General features: G+C 43.3%; 1 protein-coding gene across 7 annotated transcripts in view; it reads left to right on the top strand.

Moving 5' to 3' along the window:
- The window catches only part of TBC1D1 (TBC1 domain family member 1), a 248,669-nt gene that overhangs the window by 79,611 nt on the left and 148,168 nt on the right, over window positions 1-20,890 (top strand). Inside the window, exon 1 of one of the 7 annotated variants that reach the window (XM_050790911.1) lies at window positions 7,108-7,251. The exons of the other annotated variants lie outside the window; for them this stretch is intronic. Coding sequence (XP_050646868.1) covers window positions 7,222-7,251 — 30 coding nt within the window. The 5' untranslated portion in view covers window positions 7,108-7,221. Of the gene's footprint in view, window positions 1-7,107; window positions 7,252-20,890 lie in introns of those variants that run through there. 7 annotated transcript variants of the gene reach the window in all.

Below are 20,890 nucleotides of genomic sequence, written 5' to 3'. Positions count from 1 at the left end.
ATACCAATCATTGTTGCTACTACTAATACTATTACTACCACCACTACATTTACAGCCAAAATTTGCAGTGCATCTACCATAGGCCAGTGCTTTATCTGTTTTTTTTTTTTCTTCTTTTTTTTTTTTGAGACGGAGTTTCGCTCTTGTCACCCAGGCTGGAGTGCAATGGCACAATCTTGGCTCGCTGCAACCTCCACCTCCTGGGTTCAAGTGATTTTCCTGCCTCAGCCTCCAGGGTAGCTGGGATTACAGGCATCCACCACCACCATGCCTGGCTAATTTTTGTATTTTTAGTGGAGACGGGGTTTCACCACATTGACCAGGTTGGCCTTGAACTCCTGACCTCAGGTGATCCACTGCCTCAGCCTCCCAAAGTCCTGGGATTACAAGCATGGGTCACCAAAACTAGCCCTTTTACGTGTGGGTTCCCTTATTACAAGAGCTCAGCGACTTAACTTACCTAAAGTCTTTCAATCATCATCACATAGAGGGAATTACCAAAATTAAGATATAATTTACATTCTGTAACATTTTGGTATTTAGCAAATCCACAAATTTTGGTATGTAGTGTATTAGTGTAACCATCATCACCATCTAATTCCAAAACATTGTCATCACTGCAAAAAGAAACCTTGCACCCATTAGCAGTCTCTCCCTATTTTCTCTTCTCTCCAGCCCCTGGCAACTACTAGTCTATTTTCTGTCTCTATGGATTTGCCTATTCTGGATATTTCATATAAATGGAATCATACAGTATGCAGTCTTTTGTAACCGGCTTATTTCAATTGGCATAGTGTTTTCAAGGTCCACCAATGCTGTGGCATGTGTCAGTACTTCATTACTTTTTATAGTCAAATAATATTCCATTGTATGGATGTACCACATCTTGTTGATCCATTCATCAGTTGAGGGGCATCTGGGTTGTTTCCACTCTTGTGAGTTGTGCTGCTGTGCACATTCATGGACACATTTTTACATGGGCATATATGTTTTCAATTTATGCAGAGGGATTTTTAGTGTTAGATTTTCAGGATTTGGTATTATCCTTGGCAAATACTGGTTTCTTTGGAAACGAACTTTTCTGTTTGTAAGAGATGACTGCGTATCATCAAACTAACACTAACGTTTCCTCTCCACTATGAAGCTCTGATTTCTGTCCTATCTTCTCCTATGCAAGGCCTGATTTCCAGAGAATACTAATCCTCTAAGCCTTTCTCCATGCGGATCCTTCTTCCTCTCTACCATCTGTAAAAGGCCCGAAACCAGCCAGGAAGCTGGGTTTTCCTTTGCAGCCTGAAGTTATTTTCCTTTCTCTGGAAACTCATCAAAGCTTCACCTGGGCTTTGAGGGAAACTAACTTCAGGGTTTTGTCACTCTTTTCCCTGCCTGAGCTTCCCTGCTACCCTCTATGCCCCTTGAGGGCAGGATTCTGGTCTGACTCAGTTTTTCTATTTTCTGCAAGGAATTCTGTGGCTTTCCACAATAGCTGGTAATGAATATTCATATTTGTGAAGTGAATACATTCCTGATCCATTGCCAAGTTGTTCTGATTCACTTGAAACCCAGTTGAATTTCCTTGTGGAGTTGATATTACAATGGCTCTACTTTTAAACAGGTCTGAGGGTGGGGAGGATCAAGCTAGCAGAGTGAGGTCATTCTTTAGCATATGTCCCTACCTCACTGGCCCCCACACTGGAGGGCAGCGTGCCTGGCATCACCTCCTAAACTCACAGGAGGTTTTGCTGCCCTTGCTTCTTGTTCCTCCTAAACCCAAGAAATTGGCAGAAGAGCTGGGGCAGGAGTGTCAGGCTTAGTAGGGAAGCAACTGTTCCAGTTCCCAGACTGGCCTCCGTGTCTTTCAAGTCCTCCATTAATATCTCAGGAGTGCTGAGATGGTGAGACATTAAAGCATCCTTTTAAAGTTACTTAGAAAGACAACTATTTGGGATTTCTGTAGGGATACTGTATTAGTCCATTCTTATGCTGCTAATAAAGACATACCCGAAACTGGGTAATTAAAAAGGAAAGTTGTTTGACTCACAGTTCCACATGGCTAGGGAGGCCTCAAAATCATGGCGGAAGGCAAGAAGGAGCAAGTCACATCTTACACGGCAACAGACAGAAGAATTGAGAGCCAAATAAAAGGGGTTTCCCCTTATAAAACCATCAGATCTCATGAGACTCATTCACTAGCATGAGAACAGGATGAGGGAAATCACCCCCATGATTCAGTTATCTCCCACTGTGTCCCTCCCACAACTTGTGGGAATTATGGGAGCTACAGTTCAAGATGAGATTTGGGTGGTGACACAGCAAAACCATATCAGGTACTATCATGTTTACATCTCTGCAGTCCTATTTGGATAGCCTATTGCTTTCCACAAAGCAACTATATATATATATTTTAAAGTAAAGGGGCCGGGTGCCGTGGGTCACCCTTGTAATCCCAGCACTTTGGGAGGCCGAGTTGGGCAGATCACAAGGTTGGGAGATTGAGACCATCCTGGCTAACACGGTGAAGCCCCATCTCTACTAAAAATACAAAAAAAAAAAAAAAAAAAAAAAATTGCTGGGTGTGGTGGAGGGTGCCCGTAGTCCCAGCTACTTGGGAGGCTGAGGCAGGAGAGTGGCATGAACCTGGGAGGTGGAGCTTGCAGTGAATAGAGCGAGATGACGCCACTGCACTCCAGCCTGGGCGAAAGTGCGAGACTCCATCTCAAAAATAAAATAAAATAAAATAAAAGGATCTAAAACTGTAAGAGTGGTTCCCGATCCTGGCTGATAATCAGAATCACTTGTTAGAATATATTTCTAAACTTCAGGTAAACCCAGAGTCAACATTATGGGTCAACACCAATAATGACCTCTCGGGCTGAGTTCAGTGGGCTGACACATTTGACTCGGCCAGCTGGAGTGTTTTAGCAATTGAGAATGCATTCTCCAAGATGCCGTAGTTCCTTCCTTCTTTATCCTCTGACACCTTGCCCTCTTCACACATTTATATGACCTGCCTGCCCTTTGAGGTCTCTGAGAATTTGACCTTTGCTCCAAAACAGTCAAATCATCTGCCCTCTACTTTCCCTCTCGCTCCGCCACCGTCCAATTACAGTTACAGGTGACTCTGATAGACAATCAGGGCTGGAAACTATCAGTGTCTTTGAGCAATGACTATTCTGTCTGCAGAGGTTCTCAATTCTGACTGCATGAGAGAACCACTTTGGAGATGTTAAAAATTACTGATGCCTGCCTGGGCGTGGTGGCTTATGCCTGCCATTTCAGCACTTTGGGAGGCTGAGGTGGGCAGATCACCTGAGGTCGGGAGTTTGAGACCAGCCTGACCAACATGTAGAAGCCCTGTTTCTACTAAAGATACAAAATTAGCCAGGTGTGGTGGTGCATGCCTGTAATCTCAACTACTCAGGAGGCTGAGGCAGGAGAATCACTTGAACTCAGGAGGCGGAGGTTGCTGTTAGCCGAGATCATGCCATTGCACTCCAGCCTGGGCAAGAAAAGTGAAATTCCGTCTTAAAAAAAAAACCAAAAAACTGATGCCCGGTATACATACAATCCTTTCATGGTAGCATATGCAGTTCCTTGAGGGAAGGATATATTTTTCAGATGGGTGGGAGAGTGGTATTTTACAGAAAATTGTGTATTTGAGTATAGGATTAGATTTTCTGTTAAGTTTCCCTTTGATGGAATTCCAGATTATAACAGGGAATATCTTTGTGCAGTGTGGCTGGCAAGCTACATGCTGGTAGTGAATTAAAATAAGAGCTGTCATGTATATTTCTTAAAATATTTGGTGTTAGAGCACCACACATTACTATCAAATCTACCCAATTCAAAGGCTCCTACTTTCCCATGAGATGAGTGATTCTGCCTACTCCTGGATTAGGAAGGAAAACTTGGATCAGAGAAAGACCTCTGTGTACCTAAAAGATAACACAAACCTTAGACAAATTCTAACCCAGACTGCAGGAGTCTCTACCCTGGATGGGTATGTACAGCGAATTGGATCCAGGTTTAAACAATGAAGCCTTCATGTCCTTATTTCACCTGCCTGCATACATTCCCGCTGTAACTGTTACATTCAGGATTTGGCCTGTTTTTTGCAAGAAATGCAGTTTTTATTCCCCTAAACCTAATGCAATTTCCATTTTTTTGGCATCCCTATTTTTTGTGGCAGAAAATTTATCTTTGTCATAGGTACTTCAGATTTCCTTAGTCAATTCCATTCTCCCCATCCTTTCCCCAGAGTTGCTTCTAAATTCCGGGCATTTTTGGAGAGTTTTTTGTAGGAGTTGGAGTGACGCAGTATGATGACATTTGTCCTGGATTCAGCTTGTCTAGTCTGGTCTTCAGCTGACCATCCGCTCACATCAAAACTATGTTGTTGCCTGATAACTCTCTAGGTCGCTCGCTAGTGGAACTGGTTCATACCAGTCCAAGAACACAGGACAATTTTGGCTGCTTTCTCCAGGGCCTATTGGTCAGTACCTTTTAATCATTAATGTTTTAAGACCAATGATAATGAATCTCACCTACTAGTGCTTCTCAAACTTTAATGAGTATACCAGTCACCTGGAATTTTGGTAAAATGAAGGTTTTGATGCAGTAGGTCTAGATTAGGGCAGGGCCTGAGAGTCTGCATTTCTAACAAACAGCCAGTTGCTGCTGAGGCTACTGGTCTGTGGACCACACGTTGAATAGTAAGGTCGTAGAGTCCAGAAGCATTCTCGCTGTAATGGAACTGTCAGCCTCCATCTCTTCTAAGTGTTTGGGAAAGTGATGTGCTAACAGGGAAAGATTTGGCTAAACGGCTGCAAATGCACTCCTTTTTCCACCTTCATTAAGCAGGGAATATCACTGCTGAAAAGAATGAGAGAATAGCACTTCCCTAGGATGCTTCTAAGGCCCTTTGCAAGGGTGGCCTCTGTTGGAATGATGTTACTTTTTTTTGAGACAGGGTCTTGCTCTGTCACCCACGCTGGAGTGCAGTGGCTGAATCTCAACTCACTACAGGCTTGAACTCCGGGGCTCAAATGATCTTCCCACCTCAGCCTCCTAAGTAGCTAGGACTACAGGCATGTGTCACTATGTCCAGCTAATTTATTTTTATTTTTCCTTTTTGTAGACATGGGGTCTCACCATGTTGCCCAGGCTGATCTTGAACTCCTGAGTTCAAACGATCCTCCCACCTTGGCATCCCAAAGTGCTGGGATTACAGGCATGAGCCACTGTGCATGGCCTGATATTTCTCTTGACTTTCTCCATGGCTTTTTTTCTTTTTTTGAGACAGAGTCTCACTCTGTCCCCCAGGCTGGAATGCAGTGGTATGATCTCAGCTCACTGCAACCCAGGCCTCACAGGTTCAAGTGATTCTTCTATCTCAGCCTCCCGAGTAGCTGGGATTACAGGCGTGTGCCATCACACCCGGTTAATTTTTGGCATTTTTAGTAGAGACGAGGTTTCGCCATGTTGGCCAGGCTGGTCTTGAACTCCTGACCTCAGATGATCCACCTGCCTCAGCCTCCCAAAGTACTGGGATTACAGACATGAGCCACTACGCCCAGCCTCTCCATGCCTTTATGGTTTTATCTATTCCTATGCATGAGATAAAACCACAAGCGTGGAAAAAAGAGAAAACCCTATCATCCCCCTGATCCTCTCCTTTTGATATTCATGCCCTTATATTATCTCCTCCCCTTAACTGTGGACTAGACTTATGTCTTTGGTTTTCACAAACAGTAATAGAGCAAAAGTGTTGGGATGTCATACCTTAATTTATTAAAAAAAAACCTCTTTTTGGATTTGTGCATTCTCTCGGATCACTTGTGCTGGGGGATACAAACTGCCATTTTTTGATTTAGCACTATGGAAAAAAACAGCAAGAAACGGGGGCCCTGAGTCCAGCTGCCTGCGAGGAACTAAATACTGGCAACACCTATGTGAATGAGTGTGGAAGTGGATCCTTCAGTTCCAGGCCAGTCTTGAGATGACTGCAGCCTCAGTTAACAGCTTGGCTGAAATTTTGGGGAGACTTTCAGCCAGAGCCATCCAGCTAAGATGCTCCTGGATTTCTGACCCACAGAAGTTGTTTGTGGTTTTAAGCTTCTCAGTTTTGGGGTAATTTTTTATACAGCAATAGGTAGCTAATACCCTCACTAAACTCACATGCCGGATGGTTAGGGAACAACATTAAAATGTCCCAATGGTCCTTCATGAAGATAATGCACAATTAGTAAAAGGAAAAGAGAAGCAGAATTCTTGGGCTGGGTTGGCCATTTGGCCTGAGGAACTCAGTGAGTGGTTCCACCTGACACATACATTACACATCAGCGATTAGACCTTTGGACTTTTTTTTTTTTTTTTTCCAACCTGGAACTCAGCAGTGGCTGGGATTGAAACTCAGCTTTACCTTTGTAGCCATAAACTGACCACCACGTCTCACCATCTTGCCTTGGGAGAGAAGAAAACTATGGTGAAATCAACATTTCTCAAGTTGCAAAAGCCTCCCGGCAGGCAGGAGCTAAATGCTTCTTTTCCTCTGCCCCATTTTTGGTCTCAATCGCCGAGTTTTCTGACTCCGAGAAAACCACCTTTGATTATATAAAGGTATTAGGGGCTGGGGAACACTGGTCCTTTTGTTACCAGCAATCTAAAGCGCTTAGGAAGAAACGCCCTGGGGGTGGGGATCACTCCTGGAAAGTTGGGCGGGCTTTGTGTTAGCTCCAACTCTGGGGCTTTTGTCGAACTTCGGAGAGGGAGGAATTCTTAGATTTCTGAAAGTTGTGCGAAACGGACCCCAGAGGCCTGGAAAGGCGCGTCCCCAGCCTCCAGGGTTTCCTGAGCAGCCCTGGGCATCTCTGAGGGGGGCGACCCCAGCATGTCCCAACTTCCCGCCAGCAGCGCAGCGCGGGGGTGGGCGGGGTCGGCCGCGCGCCCTCCCCTCCTGTCCCCTCCTCCCCCCGCCCACCCCCTCCCCGCGCTCTCCCCTCCCACTTCCCTTTCTCTGCCTGGCCGCCCGGCGGGCGCGACCTCTCGGGGCAGTGACGAGCTGGGTGGAGCCCGCCGCCGCCGCCGCCGCCGCAGCCGCCGGGGAGAGCGATGCCCCGGCCCCGCTGCTCCCCAAGCCCGCCCCCGGCCACCCGCGGGTCCACGGGCCGGCGGCGGGAGTGAGCGGGAGCCGGCGGGCGAAGAGCCGCCGCCCGGCCCGCGATGTCACCATTGTTCAGCTGGGTGGCCAAGGTAGGCGGCGTCGGGCGGGCGCCCGTTACCGGAGCGGAGCGGCAGGCGCGGGGCTGGAACATTTGTAACCTTCGGGCCGGGCTGGGCCGGGCCGCTGGGGGGCTAGGCGCGGCGGGGGGTGAGCGGCGGGCGCCAGCGGGTCGTTAGCCGCGCGTTTCTCATTCATTAGTCTCCCAGATCCCTGTGGGGAGGACTGGCGAGGTAACGGCGCCCATTTCACAGTTGGGGAGACTGAGGCTGGACTCGGAGACCCCTGCGGAAGCCCGAAACCAGCGGGCGGCTCCTCCAGCCCCTGTTGCTCCCCTCGCCGCGTAGGTGCCGCTTGGTGCTCCCCGGCACGGGACCTCGCGGATGTCGTCCCCGCATGTCTCCTTCGCGGGTGTCGCCCTCGTGTGTCTCTCTCGTAGATGTCGGCTTGCGCTGGGCCGCCTGGACTGGGCGCCGAGGATGCCCAAAGGCTGAAGCTGGTGCCCGCAAGGGGTGTCTGTCTTTCGTTTTTAACCCTCTGGTTTCAAAGGGCATGTTCTGAGGTCTGAGTTTTAAATAGAAGTTTTTAACTTTCCATTCCCACAAAGTTTTGTTTTCAGAACATCAGCGCTTTCGAGATAACTGGGTGGTGCAAATTCAGGCCAGTTGCACTGTTGCTAACAGGAAGGCATTAGTGTAGATTTCCAGAGTTCCCAGCAGCTCGAGAACACGGTAGTAGCATCAATAGCATTCTTTTTATCCACTCCTGCAGTGCCAGGTGTCAGAATGTGCTTTAAAGGATACGACCCTCGCTGCCTTGAAAGGCTCGCTGGTAGCTGGGGCATCTTGCTGTCACCCCATGAACTCAGTCCCTTGGCCGGCTCCTTCGCCGGGCTTGCTTCCTGTGTATGGCTGGTTGAGTAATAAGCTCACAAACTCGTTAGCCATTCTGGGAGCCTTTACCAATTAATAATTTAATTAGGTGGTGGTTATATCTCCAGTTATGCAATGCTTTTACGGTATTATTTAATTACATTTTTATGAGTACCTGTTTGTGAGCAGGTATGGCTTTGCCTGTGATTTAAGTGACAAAATTGGAGACACAGAAACTAGATAACACTAGTTTTTAGATGGGCAAAAGTTTTTAGATAGATTTTCTTACTAGGTAAATAGCATTCCATTAGAATCACTTCCTGAAACGTAGCTGGTGGTAAAATGAGATGACTTTCAAAAACATTTTGAGTCATTAAAAAGCGGTTTCGTACCGAAGAAAAATTGGTAATACCTACACATTCTGGTTTGAACTGATAGCTAATTAGCTTTTATTAAGTATCGGTAAATTTAAAAACTTTTTTGAAGTTTGAAAAGTAATTCAGTGTGTTGTCTGATTATATTTTACTTCCTCATCCTAGATTGAGGATATGAGTCTACTTTTATATCGTTATGCTTTTGTACTGTAAGGCCAAAGGGAGGAAAAAAAAAAATCGCAACTCATTTTATTGCAAAACCAATAAGAAGTAAATGTAAATTTTAAAAAACTTACTGCTAGTACTGTGTAAGTTTTACTTTTCCAGAACATATTTAGTAAGATGCTATTCATTGTGGGAGTGAGATGGATTTTTGTTTACTTTGGTACAGAGGAGACAGTGAAAACGCCCCCAACAAAGCCTTATTTCAAAAACCATCACAGACTTTTAGGACGATTGTTAGCCTTCTCTGAGTGTCAAATCATTAGAGAAATTTATATAGAGGAAATGTAGGCTGGTAGCTTAATTTGGATTCTGAATCTTGTTATTTCAAAATTATTATTTTTGAGACAGAGTCTCACTCTGTCACCTAGGCTGAAGTGCAGTGGTGCGATCTCAGCTCACTGCACCCTCCACCTCCCAGGTTCAAGCCATTCTTGTGTCGCAGCCTCCCCAGTAGCTGGGATTACAGGTGTGCGCCACCATACCCAGCTAATTTTTGTATTTTCAGTAGAGATGGGGTTTTGCCATATTGGCTAGGCAGGTCTTGAACGCTTGGGCTCAAGTAATGCACCCGCCTCGGCCTCCCAAAGTGCTGGGATTACAGGTGTGAGCCACCGCACCCGGCCTAAAAATTACTATTTCGATTACAGGACAACAGCGAAAAACTATTAAATGTTTTTAGAGCAAATTCATGTATACCTCTTAGCATAAATTTTTAAAATGTGATTATTTTATATTTCATTTCCTCTAGGTGGTGCAGCCATTACAAATTATATCCTGAAATTGAATGATTTTTATAGATAACATGTTACCCTGTGAAAGATTTTAGAACATGAAATTACTCTTTGGAAGTTCATTTCTTGGAGTTACAGACTAAAAATGATGTTCTATGGAACCGATGTGGTTTACGGTGAAGAGGCAAGTCATTAACATACTTTACATTACAAACTAGGTAATATCCTAAAGACAAAAGGTGTAGATAATGCACACAATGTGAGTAATCCTGAAGTTGTTATATTTGACTTCAGAATGCCCCTTCAGAAACACACAGCTGCACATGAGCACAGGCCTCACACAAACACCTGCACATCCAGTTACGCAGCTGACTTTCCTTTTCCTTTTTCATTTTGACCTTTGCAACTGAAGCTGAACACCTGGTAGCGAAGGAGAAGGGCTGGGCGTCAGTTGATTCGCATGGATACCTGAGCATGGATGTGTTTTTCTCGTGCAATGCATTATTATTGGGTGAATATTGAATGTGTAGAGTGGGCAATTTCGTGACGTAGGAATAAAGCCAAAATGGAAGAGTTTTGTTTTAAAGAGATTATCTCTTAAAGAAGAAAGAAAAACATGAGATGTACTTTTAAAAAAAATTGGACGTGATCTGGAACTTTAGGGCAGGTGTGCATTGTGTCAAGAATGCGGCTGGGCTTTATAGCAGTGTGATTTCTTGATTAGTCTTTCTCTGGGGACACTTGACTTTTTACACAGTTTATACATAAAACTGAACTTTTCAAGCTTTGTGATTTTCATAGTAAACTCACAGATGTCCCCAACAACCCGGCAGTTTTGAGTATATCTACTGTTTCTATGCCTCCATGTATCTGTTAGTCAAAACTAACTGCAGCAGAACTGCCAAGTAACTTTTAGAATTTATTTGGATTTGCACCTGCTTATAAAGTTTGTAGCTAAGATTATTGCTGGTATTTCAAGTTAGTAGATTTTAAATATACATATGTCAGTTTATGAGAAAAAATGGAAAATGAGAACTAAATATAGCCAAGTTTGCTGTGTTTCAAATCCAAGTTCAGTTTCTTATAGTTTATGGTGTGTATTAAGTATTTAGTTTATGAGTAAAGTATTTAACTGTGTATTTAATGTATTAATAAGGCATTTAACTGTGTATTTTCCAGTGCTCATTCAACAAGTGTTTATTAGTACTTTTTGTATATAAGCAGTGTTTATGTCCTGGAGGAGTTAATTCACTCTCCACAATAGATTATCCTTTAAAAAGTGTGCATACTGAAGATTTATAAATTAAATATTTAAAGATGCATTAAAAAAGGAATCTTTTTTTTTTTTTTGACACTGAGTCTCTCTCTGTTACCCAGGCTGGTGTGCAGTGGCACGATCTCGGCTCACTGCAACCTCTGCCTCCTGGGTTCAAGTGCTCCTCCCACCTCAGCCTCCCTAGTAGCTGGGACTACAGGCATATGCCACCATGCCTAGCTAATTTTTGTATTTTTAGTAGAGACGGGGTTTCACCATGTTGGCCAGGCTGGTCTTGAACTCCTGACCTCAAGTGATCTGCCCACCTTGGCTTCCCAAAATGTTGGGATTACAGGCGTGAGCCATTGTGTCCAGCCCACAGAATCCTTTTGTAAAGCAAGTAACTGATTGCTAATTAATATTTTATGTAAAACCAGGTTTTCCATATTTGGGCATTACTTAAAATGTTGGTTTATAGCCACCATTCATTCAACAGGTCATTTAACAAATGTGTTCAATGCAGGTATTTGAGGAGCTGGGGATTTAGCAACAGACAGGCAGACCAGGTCCCTGTTTTTATGGTATTCTAGATGGGAGAGATAGCAAAGCAGTAAGCAAATAGATGAACAAGATTATTTGGGATGGTGGTCAGTGCTAGGAAGAGAAGTAAGAGTGGCTCCGGGGTGGGGTGGTGCAGGGGTGGCATTCCATATGACTGGTGAGAGGGCAGTAAACATGCTCCAAGCAGGCCGCAGGGAGAAGGGAGGTGTGGCTGGAATACCTCCAGCTGGGTGCATAGTACTGGCCTCTGGGTGGGAAGGGTAAGGTGGGTCAGGCTGTTTATGACTCCATAGGCTTAGAATGGGGTTTGGATTTGCTTTTAAGTGTAGTCAGAAGCCATTAAAGGTGTGGAAGGGAGGAGTGATATCAGCTGATGTATATTTCGAATGGAAGCAGAAGGACCACTTAGGAGGTGGTTTGGTTCAGTCAGGAGGTGATATTGGTAGCTTGGACCTCAGTAATAAGAAAGGAATACCAGTGGATAGTCATTGTCCTTTGTATTTTGAAATGATGTGACCCAGTGGCTTTGCTGTCTTGTTTGTGTGTGTTTGGTGCAAATAACCGAGTAACTAATTGCAGTTTGTATGTTGAGTGTAAGTACAATTTGCCCTTCCATCATCTCTTCCTTCTAAGCAAAGCTTTCATGCAAAGTTCTGTCCTGACTCTGGTCTTATTTATTTACCTTTGAGGTTTCCTGCAGACTGGACCAGCCCACCTTGGGTGCCTGTAGGCCGCAGGGGTTGTCCTTCTGTTTACCAGCACACAGCACAGCAGCCTTCCTATGTAAGGTGTGAATCTGACTATAGCAAATATTTAGGCAACAATTTTCTTGTGTTGCTTGAAGTCAGTCCAATGTTGGTTTATCCTTGATGTGTGTCCTAGGTTAATGTGATGTATTGTTTAAACAATTTTTTTTCTTCTGTAGACTCATATTACATTTTCTTAGCGGATGCTTGAGTTTAATAAGGGAGGGGAAAACTCCTTCTTGTCATAGTCAAACCATTCCTTGAATCTGAAAAATTTGCTGCCTTGGCTAAGCAAAGCTGGTATAACCCTGACCAGGATTTCAGCAGAGTTCCTGTGGAGCGCTTTTTATCTGGTAGTGGTGGCAGCTGTGCTTTGTGCTTTGGGAACTCTAGTTGCTTAGAGTGTGCCAGGAACTTGGGCGTAGGTTGGTTTTACTGAAAGAGAATGGAGGAAAGCAGGGCTAGAAATCCCACCTAATCCACAAATAGAACACAGCCCAGAGCAATGCCCAGTGAGAAAAAAAGCTGATTAAAGTATAATTTGTTTCCTTAGAAAATTCTTTAAACTGATCTTAGCCTATATATGTTTGTCCCCTGTTCTTCTGTTTCTGTCAAAACTCTCCTCATCCTTTATTCCTTTCCTGAAGCACCTCTGATTAATCATTCATTCATTGGATGAATGTACTAAGCAGGGTAGAGAATAACGGGAAGGCAGGGTGTGCTGGGCAGTTGGAGTAGCATATGCTAAGGCTTTGAGCCCCCTTGGTGGAGCTGCAGTCACAGGAGGTTGGTGGGGCTGGCGCGAGACTGCTGGGGGGAGTAGCAGAGGTGAACGGGGACTAGGATGAGCATGGCATACAGACCCCTTTGGTATTTTATTCTGGAGCAATGAAGACCTGTTAGGTACCAAAGCTGATCTTTCCCCAAACTCTTTTTTTTTTTTTTTTTTCCCCAGACGGAGTCTCACTCTGTGGCCAGGCTGGAGTGCAGTGGCGCGATCTTGGCTCCCTCTGCCTCCCTCTGCCTCCCAGGCTCAAGTGATTCTCCTACCTCAGCCTCCCGAGTAGCTGGGATTACAGGCAGGTGCCACCGCACCGAGCTAATTTTTGTATTTTTAGTAGAAACGGGATTTCACCATGTTGGCCAGGATGGTCTCGATCTCCTGACCTTGTGATCCACCTGCCTCGGCCTCCCAAAGTGCTGGGATTATAGGCGTGAGCCACTGTGCCCAGTCCTCCCCAAACTCTTATAGTTGCGTATTTTCTTCTGTATGGTGCTTGGTGTGCAGTGACCACACTGTGCCCAACTTCTGCTTCCCTTTTTTTTTTTTTTAAATATACTTTTTTAGAGCAGTTGTTTTTTAAAGCAGTTGTAGGTTTATAGCAAAATTGCGTGGAAGTTACAGAGATTTCCTATATAGCCCCTGTCCCCACTCATGCACAGCATTCCCTGTTATTAATATTCATCACCAGAATGGTGCATTTGTTACGACTGATGAATCTATATTGACATATGATTATCACACAAAGTCCATCGTTTACATTAGGGTTCACTATTGGTGATGTACATTCTACAGGTTTGGATAAATGTATAATGACGTGTATCCAGCATTATAATATCATACAGAGTAGTTTCATTGCCCTACCAGTCCTCTCTGATCGATTCATCCCTCCCTTCCCATAAGCCTTTGGCAACCCACTAATCTTCGTACTATCTATAGAGAATGTATATATAGTTCTGCCTATAGAGAATGTCATGTAGTTGGAATCATACACAGTATGTGTGTAGCCTTTTCAGATTGGCTTCTTTCACTGAGTATATGCATTTAAGTTTCCTGTGTGCTTTTTTTTTTAAATGGCTTGATAGTTCATTTTTTAGTGCTGAATACTATTCATTGCCTGGATGTACCACAGTTTATCCATTCACCCACAGAAGGACATCTTGGTTGCTTCCAAGTTTTAGCAATTACGAGTAAAGCTACTATGAACATCTCTGTGTAGTTTTTTGTGTGGATCTGAGTTTTCAGCTCCTTTGAGTAGATATCGAGATGTATGATTGCTAGATTGTAATGTAAGAGTACATTTGTTTTTGTGAGAAGCACTCAACTGCTTTTCAAAGTGCCTGTACCATTTTGTATTGCCATCAACAATGAATGAAAATTTCTTTTGCTCCTTATAGGCATTTGATGTTGTATTCTGGAATTTGGTTGTTCTAATAGGTGTATAGTGGTACCTCATGGATGTTTTAATTTATGTTTGTCTAGTGACAGCTGATGTTGTCCTACTCCCTTTCTTTTGATTAACTTTTAAGGAGTAGAACCAATGTTAGGCTAGGCGTGTTGGCTCACGCCTGTGATCCCAGCACTTTGGGAGGCTGAGGCGGGTGATCACTTGAGGCCAGGAGTTTGAGACCAGTCTGACCAATATGCAAAACCCTGTCTCTAGAAAAATACAAAAATTAGCTGGGTGTGGTGGTGTGCACCTGTAATCCCAGCTACTTGGGAGGATGAGGCACGAGAATTGCTAGAGTCTGGGAGGCAGAGGTTGTAGTGAGCCAAGATTGTGCCACTGCACTTTAGCCTGGGTGACAGAGCGAGATCCTGTCTCAAAAAAAAAAAAAAAAAAAAGGAAATGTTAGTGCTTTTGAATTTTATTTTATAATGCACAGTAATATTCAAGAACATCTGTACAACCTATAAGAAAACCTTTATTTGGTTGTATTTATGATATATATATTTTCTTAAGACGGAGTCTCGCTCTGTTGCCCACGCTGGAGTGCAGTGGCGTGATCTCGGCTCACTGCAACCTCAGGCTGCCAGGTTCCAGCAATTCTCCTGCCTCAGCCTCCCGAGTAGCTGAGACTACAGGCACACGCCACCATGCCTGGCTAATTTTTTTGTATTTTTAGTAGAGACGGGATTTCACCATGCTGGCCAGGATGGTCTCAAGCTCCTGTCCTTGTGATCCGCCTGCCTCGGCCTCCCAAAGTGCTGGGATTACAGGCGTGAGCCACTGTGCCCAGCCTGTATTTATGATATTTATGAATCTAAAGTATCTGATTTTTCCATTTTAAAATTTCTGTGATTTCTGATTTTGTTATTGGAAGAGTGATGAAAAGTATGCTCTTTTGTTAAATTTATATGAAACATTTGACAGAAAAATTTCCTTAATTTTCATGCACTTGGGTTATTTTCCTGTAAATTATTTTTGTATCTGTCATGTTATAATGGGATTAGACTCACAGGCTCTGTTCTTTTACATTGGTGGAACCCTGGCTAAGTTAACTTTGCTGAGCCTGTTTTCTCGTCTCTAAAATGAACTTAATATACTTGTTTTGTATTTATCTTTTTAAAAATAGATCCTATTTTAAAATCCGATAATGTCAAAATCTGCTTAGGAAATTGTGAAGACTATCTTCAGATGTAAACCGTGTAAAACATGGTTGAATGGGCAGTTTAAATTAATGGCATGTGTGGTATTAGGCGGGGTAGATACTGAGATGAGTAGGACATGGGCCCAGTCCTTTGAGTAGCTTGCAGTTTAATGGGGAGAGGGAGACCTGTGGAGATAATTTAATTTTAATGTGATATGTGCACAAATAATCACTCTGCTGGGATTTTGGAGGAGACTAGAAGATGAGGTCTGAGTGAAGTCGAGGGTAATTGTAGGTCATTGATGTGGTAGATTATGAAAAGGAATAGTTAGGAAATACTGGCGATAGTTTACTAGCGTGTTTCAGAATGGAGTCGGGGTTGCTTTCCAACTCTTTGCCTTGTTTTTGAGACCACTGATTTTAACCTTGGGGAAGGCACATCACTTTAAATAAATTACTCAGACCTTTTTTTCATACCAGCACTGCCTAGGGCCCACAAATACCTGTCGGTAATTGTGGCTTAGGGTGGTGGTCATTCTAGTAGCATTTAGTAATGTAATTATGGTATAACCAGAATGTCATCTTGAATGTAATTCCATTCGTTCTTTGCTACGTGGGGAACTGACACCCAGAGAGATGAAGTAACTTGATTTGAACAAAATCACACAGCTAGTTTGTGGCAGAACTTAAAAAGTTCTTGGACACCTGTTTTTGATGTATGTTGTTAATATTGCTCTGCTGATTTGTTTGCACTTTCATCTTCAAAATGTTTTACTAAAAACTATGCACATCTATCAAACAATCTATTGTATTTCAGAACACTATTTATTTATATTTTTGAGACAAGAGTCTTGCTCTATTGCCCAGGCTGGAGTGCAGTGGTGCGATCTCGGCTCACTGCAACCTCTGCCTCCCGGGGTCAAGTGATTCTCCTGCCTCAGCCTCTTGAGTAGCTGGGACTACAGGCACACGCCACCACGACTGGCTAATTTTTGTATTTTTAGTAGAGATGGGGTTTTGTCATGTTGGCCAGGCTGGTCTTGAACTCCTGACCTCAAGTGATATGCCTGCCTCGGCCCCAAAGTGCCGTAATTACAGGCCTGAGCCACTGTGCCTGACCCATAATACTTGATTTAACCACTTGATGAGTGTATTCTTGCAAATTTCAGGTCAAGATGCCTGCAGGGAAATGAGCAAAGAGAGGAAGGCTGAGTAGTCGGGTTGGGGTGGGTGGGGATCCTTTGATGTGTGAAGAGTGTTTCTGCAGCCTGGGAGGACCAACCAGTTGTGTTAACTGTGCAAGAAGAAGCACAGCCTGAGTATTTGAAGAGAGTGGAACTTGCCAATGTCTAATGTGGCTGTTTAGCTCCCTAGCACTGGGCTATAGTGACCCACCCATTCACTGAGTGCTTCTGTTTCCGGGAAGGCATCCTCTAGAAGATGGAGTAGGTGTGTGTAATGGATCTCTTCCCTCTGATATGAGAGATTGACTTTGCTCAGAAAAACATCACCTGCAAAGGGCATTTAATAGAAGGGACAGTTATATTAGCATGAGTAACATAAGGGAGGAGATGATTATATTTTTGAGAACTTTATTTGTGCCAACCATTGTGTTAGGAGTAGTCAAGTCTCATAATTAATTTAATTCTCAAAATAATTGTGGCAGTAGTGCTATTATTTCCTCCTTCCCCCACCCCCTTTTTTTTTTTTTTTTGCGGAAAAGAAATATGAAGAAACTGAAGTTCAGAAAGGCTCAGTACCTTATCCTAGCTATTAAGATTAAAGCTTGACTTGTTTGGCTCTAAATTCATATTTTATCTGTTGTACCTGCATTATCTCTGTAACAGAGGGATTACAACACATGTTCAGGATGTGAAACAAGGGCAGCAGAGCTTAGAAAAATATCTTGTTCCACTGAGAAACTGAACTATTTTCCCCTTTCTTAGGTGAGAGACATAAAACATTCAACTAATCTGCTTTTAAAAATAGATACACCATATTGAAACTATACAAGAAGTGTAACATTTTTTTTTAAATCCCTGAATTTTGTGATGTTCTCAGCTAGGGAGAGAAGGAAACAGGAAATAAGAGAAAAATCACATAGAAGATTGAAGGTGAAGATTGGGAGGAGGTTCAGACAATTGAATGATAGACTGAAAGAGGTCAGTTTTGAGTGACCACATGAGATTGCATTTCATCGTTGACTTGAGTTGTGGATTTTAGAGTGTTTTCACTTGTTCTCTGATATTCTTTTCAAAGTACCACAGTACCATGTTTCATAGTGATTCAGCTTACCTGGAAAGTTCTCTGTAGGAGTCGATTCTGCATAGACTCTCTAGAGCATCATACTGTGGATGTTTTATTAGCCTATAGACAGCACACTAGGCAGGCAGTAGCAGGCGTGGGGTGCAGGTACTGGTGTGCTCTGTGTTTGCTGTTTAGCCTTGGCTAGGTGACATGGGAAAGATGATCAATGCCAGCTGCCCATCAGGTAGCCTTGTTTGGCATCAGATGAGCTGATGTAAGTGCATGTAAACTGTCAAGCACTCTTTAGGATGAGCTTGTCTAGGAACAGCAGGGTGTAGCTACATGTTTCCAATACATTTTTTGGCCTAGGGCAAGTTATGCTTGCCTGGGCCTCAGTCCTTGATCTATAAAATGAGAACATTGTGTTAAATGATTGCTACAGTTGTATTCAATTCAGAATCTGTGTCTCTGTGACTGCAAGTCAAGCCAACTATCTTAGATTGTCTACCTCTGATAAGGGGGAAAGGGCCCATGGAATCATTGGTCTAGGTCAGATCTCTCCACGCGTTACCAGTGGAAGTATGACCTTAAGTAAGTTATTTTTTTTCTCTAGACATGAATGTGTTCATCCATTAAAAGGGGGATAATAAATGGCTGTCATCCAAGCTGTTGATGATTTATCCACATAACACACTTAGTACCTAGATTAAGCACTTAGTACACGTGAACCATCATCATCATTGAATTCAGGGGTGGAGAAAGACTTTTGTAGTTGCTTAGCTGTATTCCCTCTTTTTAAGGATGAAGAAACAGGAAGCCCACTACAGGTGAGATGTCTTTCCCAAAGCCACAGCTAAGATCCAAACAGAGCTCTTTGCACCACCTGGTACTCATTCAAATGAAAACCAAAAACAAAATTTGAAGCACCCCAACTGACCGATGGACCACCCCCTCCTCAGTCAAGTGCATTCCAAAGAAACTTGAAAAACTCATTCAGGTCGTGATGGGAAAGGGGACATGCTTCATTATACCTTCCTCTCGCTGGAATTCAGGCACAGCTGACCAGTGTAAACATTAAAACAGATCTTAAGACTGCCAAAACAGATCTCAAATTCCAGCCTAACTCTAGTCTAACATCACATGACAGATAGTAGGCCCTGAAAGAAACTGAAATATTTTACCACAAAATGTATTTCTTTGACATATTTTGAAATGGCCCTGGAAAGCTGTCTCTTGTGGGGAAAATCTACATTCTCTAAAGAATTCCCTTCGCTTTCCAGATCTTTTCCCTGTACCAGGAGAGAATTAACTAAGAGTCTGGCACATTTTTTGTTAGGTCTGATGAGCTTGCTACCTGGAGGCCTCACCCGCATGATAAAAACCTTGGTGTTTACCCAGGTTATGACCTTGTCTTAACCTACACACTTATTTCTATTGATTCCACATCTTTAAATAACAACACTTTCAACTAATTGCCACTCAGAAACTCTTTGAATCCACCTATGACTTGGAACTTCCCCTCCACCTTCAAGTTGTCCTACCTTTCCAGACCAAACCAGTGTACACCTTACATATATTGATTGATGTCTTATGTCTCCCTAAAATGTATAAACCAAGCTATAGCCCCGATCACCTTGAGCACATGTTCTCAGGACCTCCTGGGGTTATGTCATGGGTCGTGGTCCTCACATCTGGCTCAGAATAAATCTCTTTAAATGTTTTACAGAGATTGATTCTTTTCGCTGACACTAATATTTAGATTCTTTCTGTTGTTCTAGCACATTCTGCATGAATGAAACATAAACCCTGGTCCCTAGTACCGAACAAGAGCAAACTGCTTTCTTCAGGCCACAAGTCACTTAGATCAGTTAAGGGGAAAATGGGGGAGAGAGAGGATGACATTGGCTTCTGCCACCAGCAGCCTGTGTGACCTTGCCCAAGGTCACAACTCTGTGCTTTTAGTTCCCCTTCCCTGAAATAGGCATAGGGAGGGACTCCTTGACAGTTCCTGGTCTTTTTCATCTCTCAAAGTGCAGTGAAGAATTTCTTCACGGCTAAGGCTGTTAGACTCCAGAAAATAGTTTGCCAACCAGAGACATAGAGTTTCCAATTTTGGAATACTTTAAAAATAGGAAGGAAGTTTATTTGTTTAGCAGAATTTATAATTGTAGGACTGCCCAAGGCAGAGAATTAGCCAAATGGTATTTTTGCGGAAGTTCTTTTTAAAGGGTGGGCCCAAAGGAAACCAGTCATTAGGTGGAAATAAACTGTCATATTTTTGAGACATTATTTGCTTAGAGACATTTACGCTGGTCTATTGTGACAGTCTCTATTGTGTTAGGCTTTTAAAAGAAATATGTAAGTTTCCAAGTTTAAAATGTTAGAGCAAGTGTCCAATCCACGGCCTGTGGGCTGCATACGGGCCAGGATGGTTTTGAATGTGGCCCAAAAAAGATTCATAAACTTTATTCATTAAAACATTATGAGATTTTTTTTTTAAAGCTAATCAACTATCATTAGTGTTAATGTATGTTACATGTGGGCCAAGACAATTCTTCCAGTGTGGCCCAGGGAAGCCAAAAGATTGGATACCTCTGTATTAGAACTTGTAAAATTTGACTTCAGAAACACAAACCAAAAGCCCGCTTATGAGTAAGGAGTTTGTGGCCCCTTGTGTACTGTTTATTAATCAATTAATTGTATTATAAGCATGAGATATTGCTAGTACATCTAGGGCTAAAGCCTTCTTATGGTTCCAGAAAAAGCTGTCTTCCTGAATTTCCAGGTGAAGAGAAGCGATTCTCCTTCCATTCCCAGAACTATGTGAATGTAATACATAGGGATTTATATTGCACTTGTGTTTCAGTAAAAGCAGCCCTTCAAGCCTGTGCCATCCAGTTTTGGTGTAACTGAAAGAACATCATACCAAAGTTTGATTTTTGTCAGTTCTCTAGTGTGTAAATCAGCTGAGATTGTGGTCTCTGGATATTTTTCCCCAAGGAAAGAGCTTGATGTACAAGACCACCAGACCACACAACTCTGTATTTGTTTTGCAATAACTACACTATTTGGGGGAGTAGTGTGGTGTTTCCAGACATTCTTGGTCAGGAAATCTGGCCGCTTCAAGCTCGGTGTTGATCACAGTCTATTTCTTGTGCCCCTACTCTGTGTCAGCACTTGAGACACAACTGCCAGGACGAGAGAGACCCAGCTGCTGACCTGGGGTGGGGTTGGGTTGGGGGAAGGCGGTGAAGGCAGTCACAGGGTCGGCCTGCTGGAAAGCAGGTG

The sequence above is a fragment of the Macaca thibetana genome, chromosome 5 (genome assembly GCF_024542745.1).
Source record: "Macaca thibetana thibetana isolate TM-01 chromosome 5, ASM2454274v1, whole genome shotgun sequence".
NCBI lineage: Eukaryota > Metazoa > Chordata > Mammalia > Primates > Cercopithecidae > Macaca > Macaca thibetana.
This window is presented reverse-complemented; position numbering and strand designations above follow the sequence as displayed.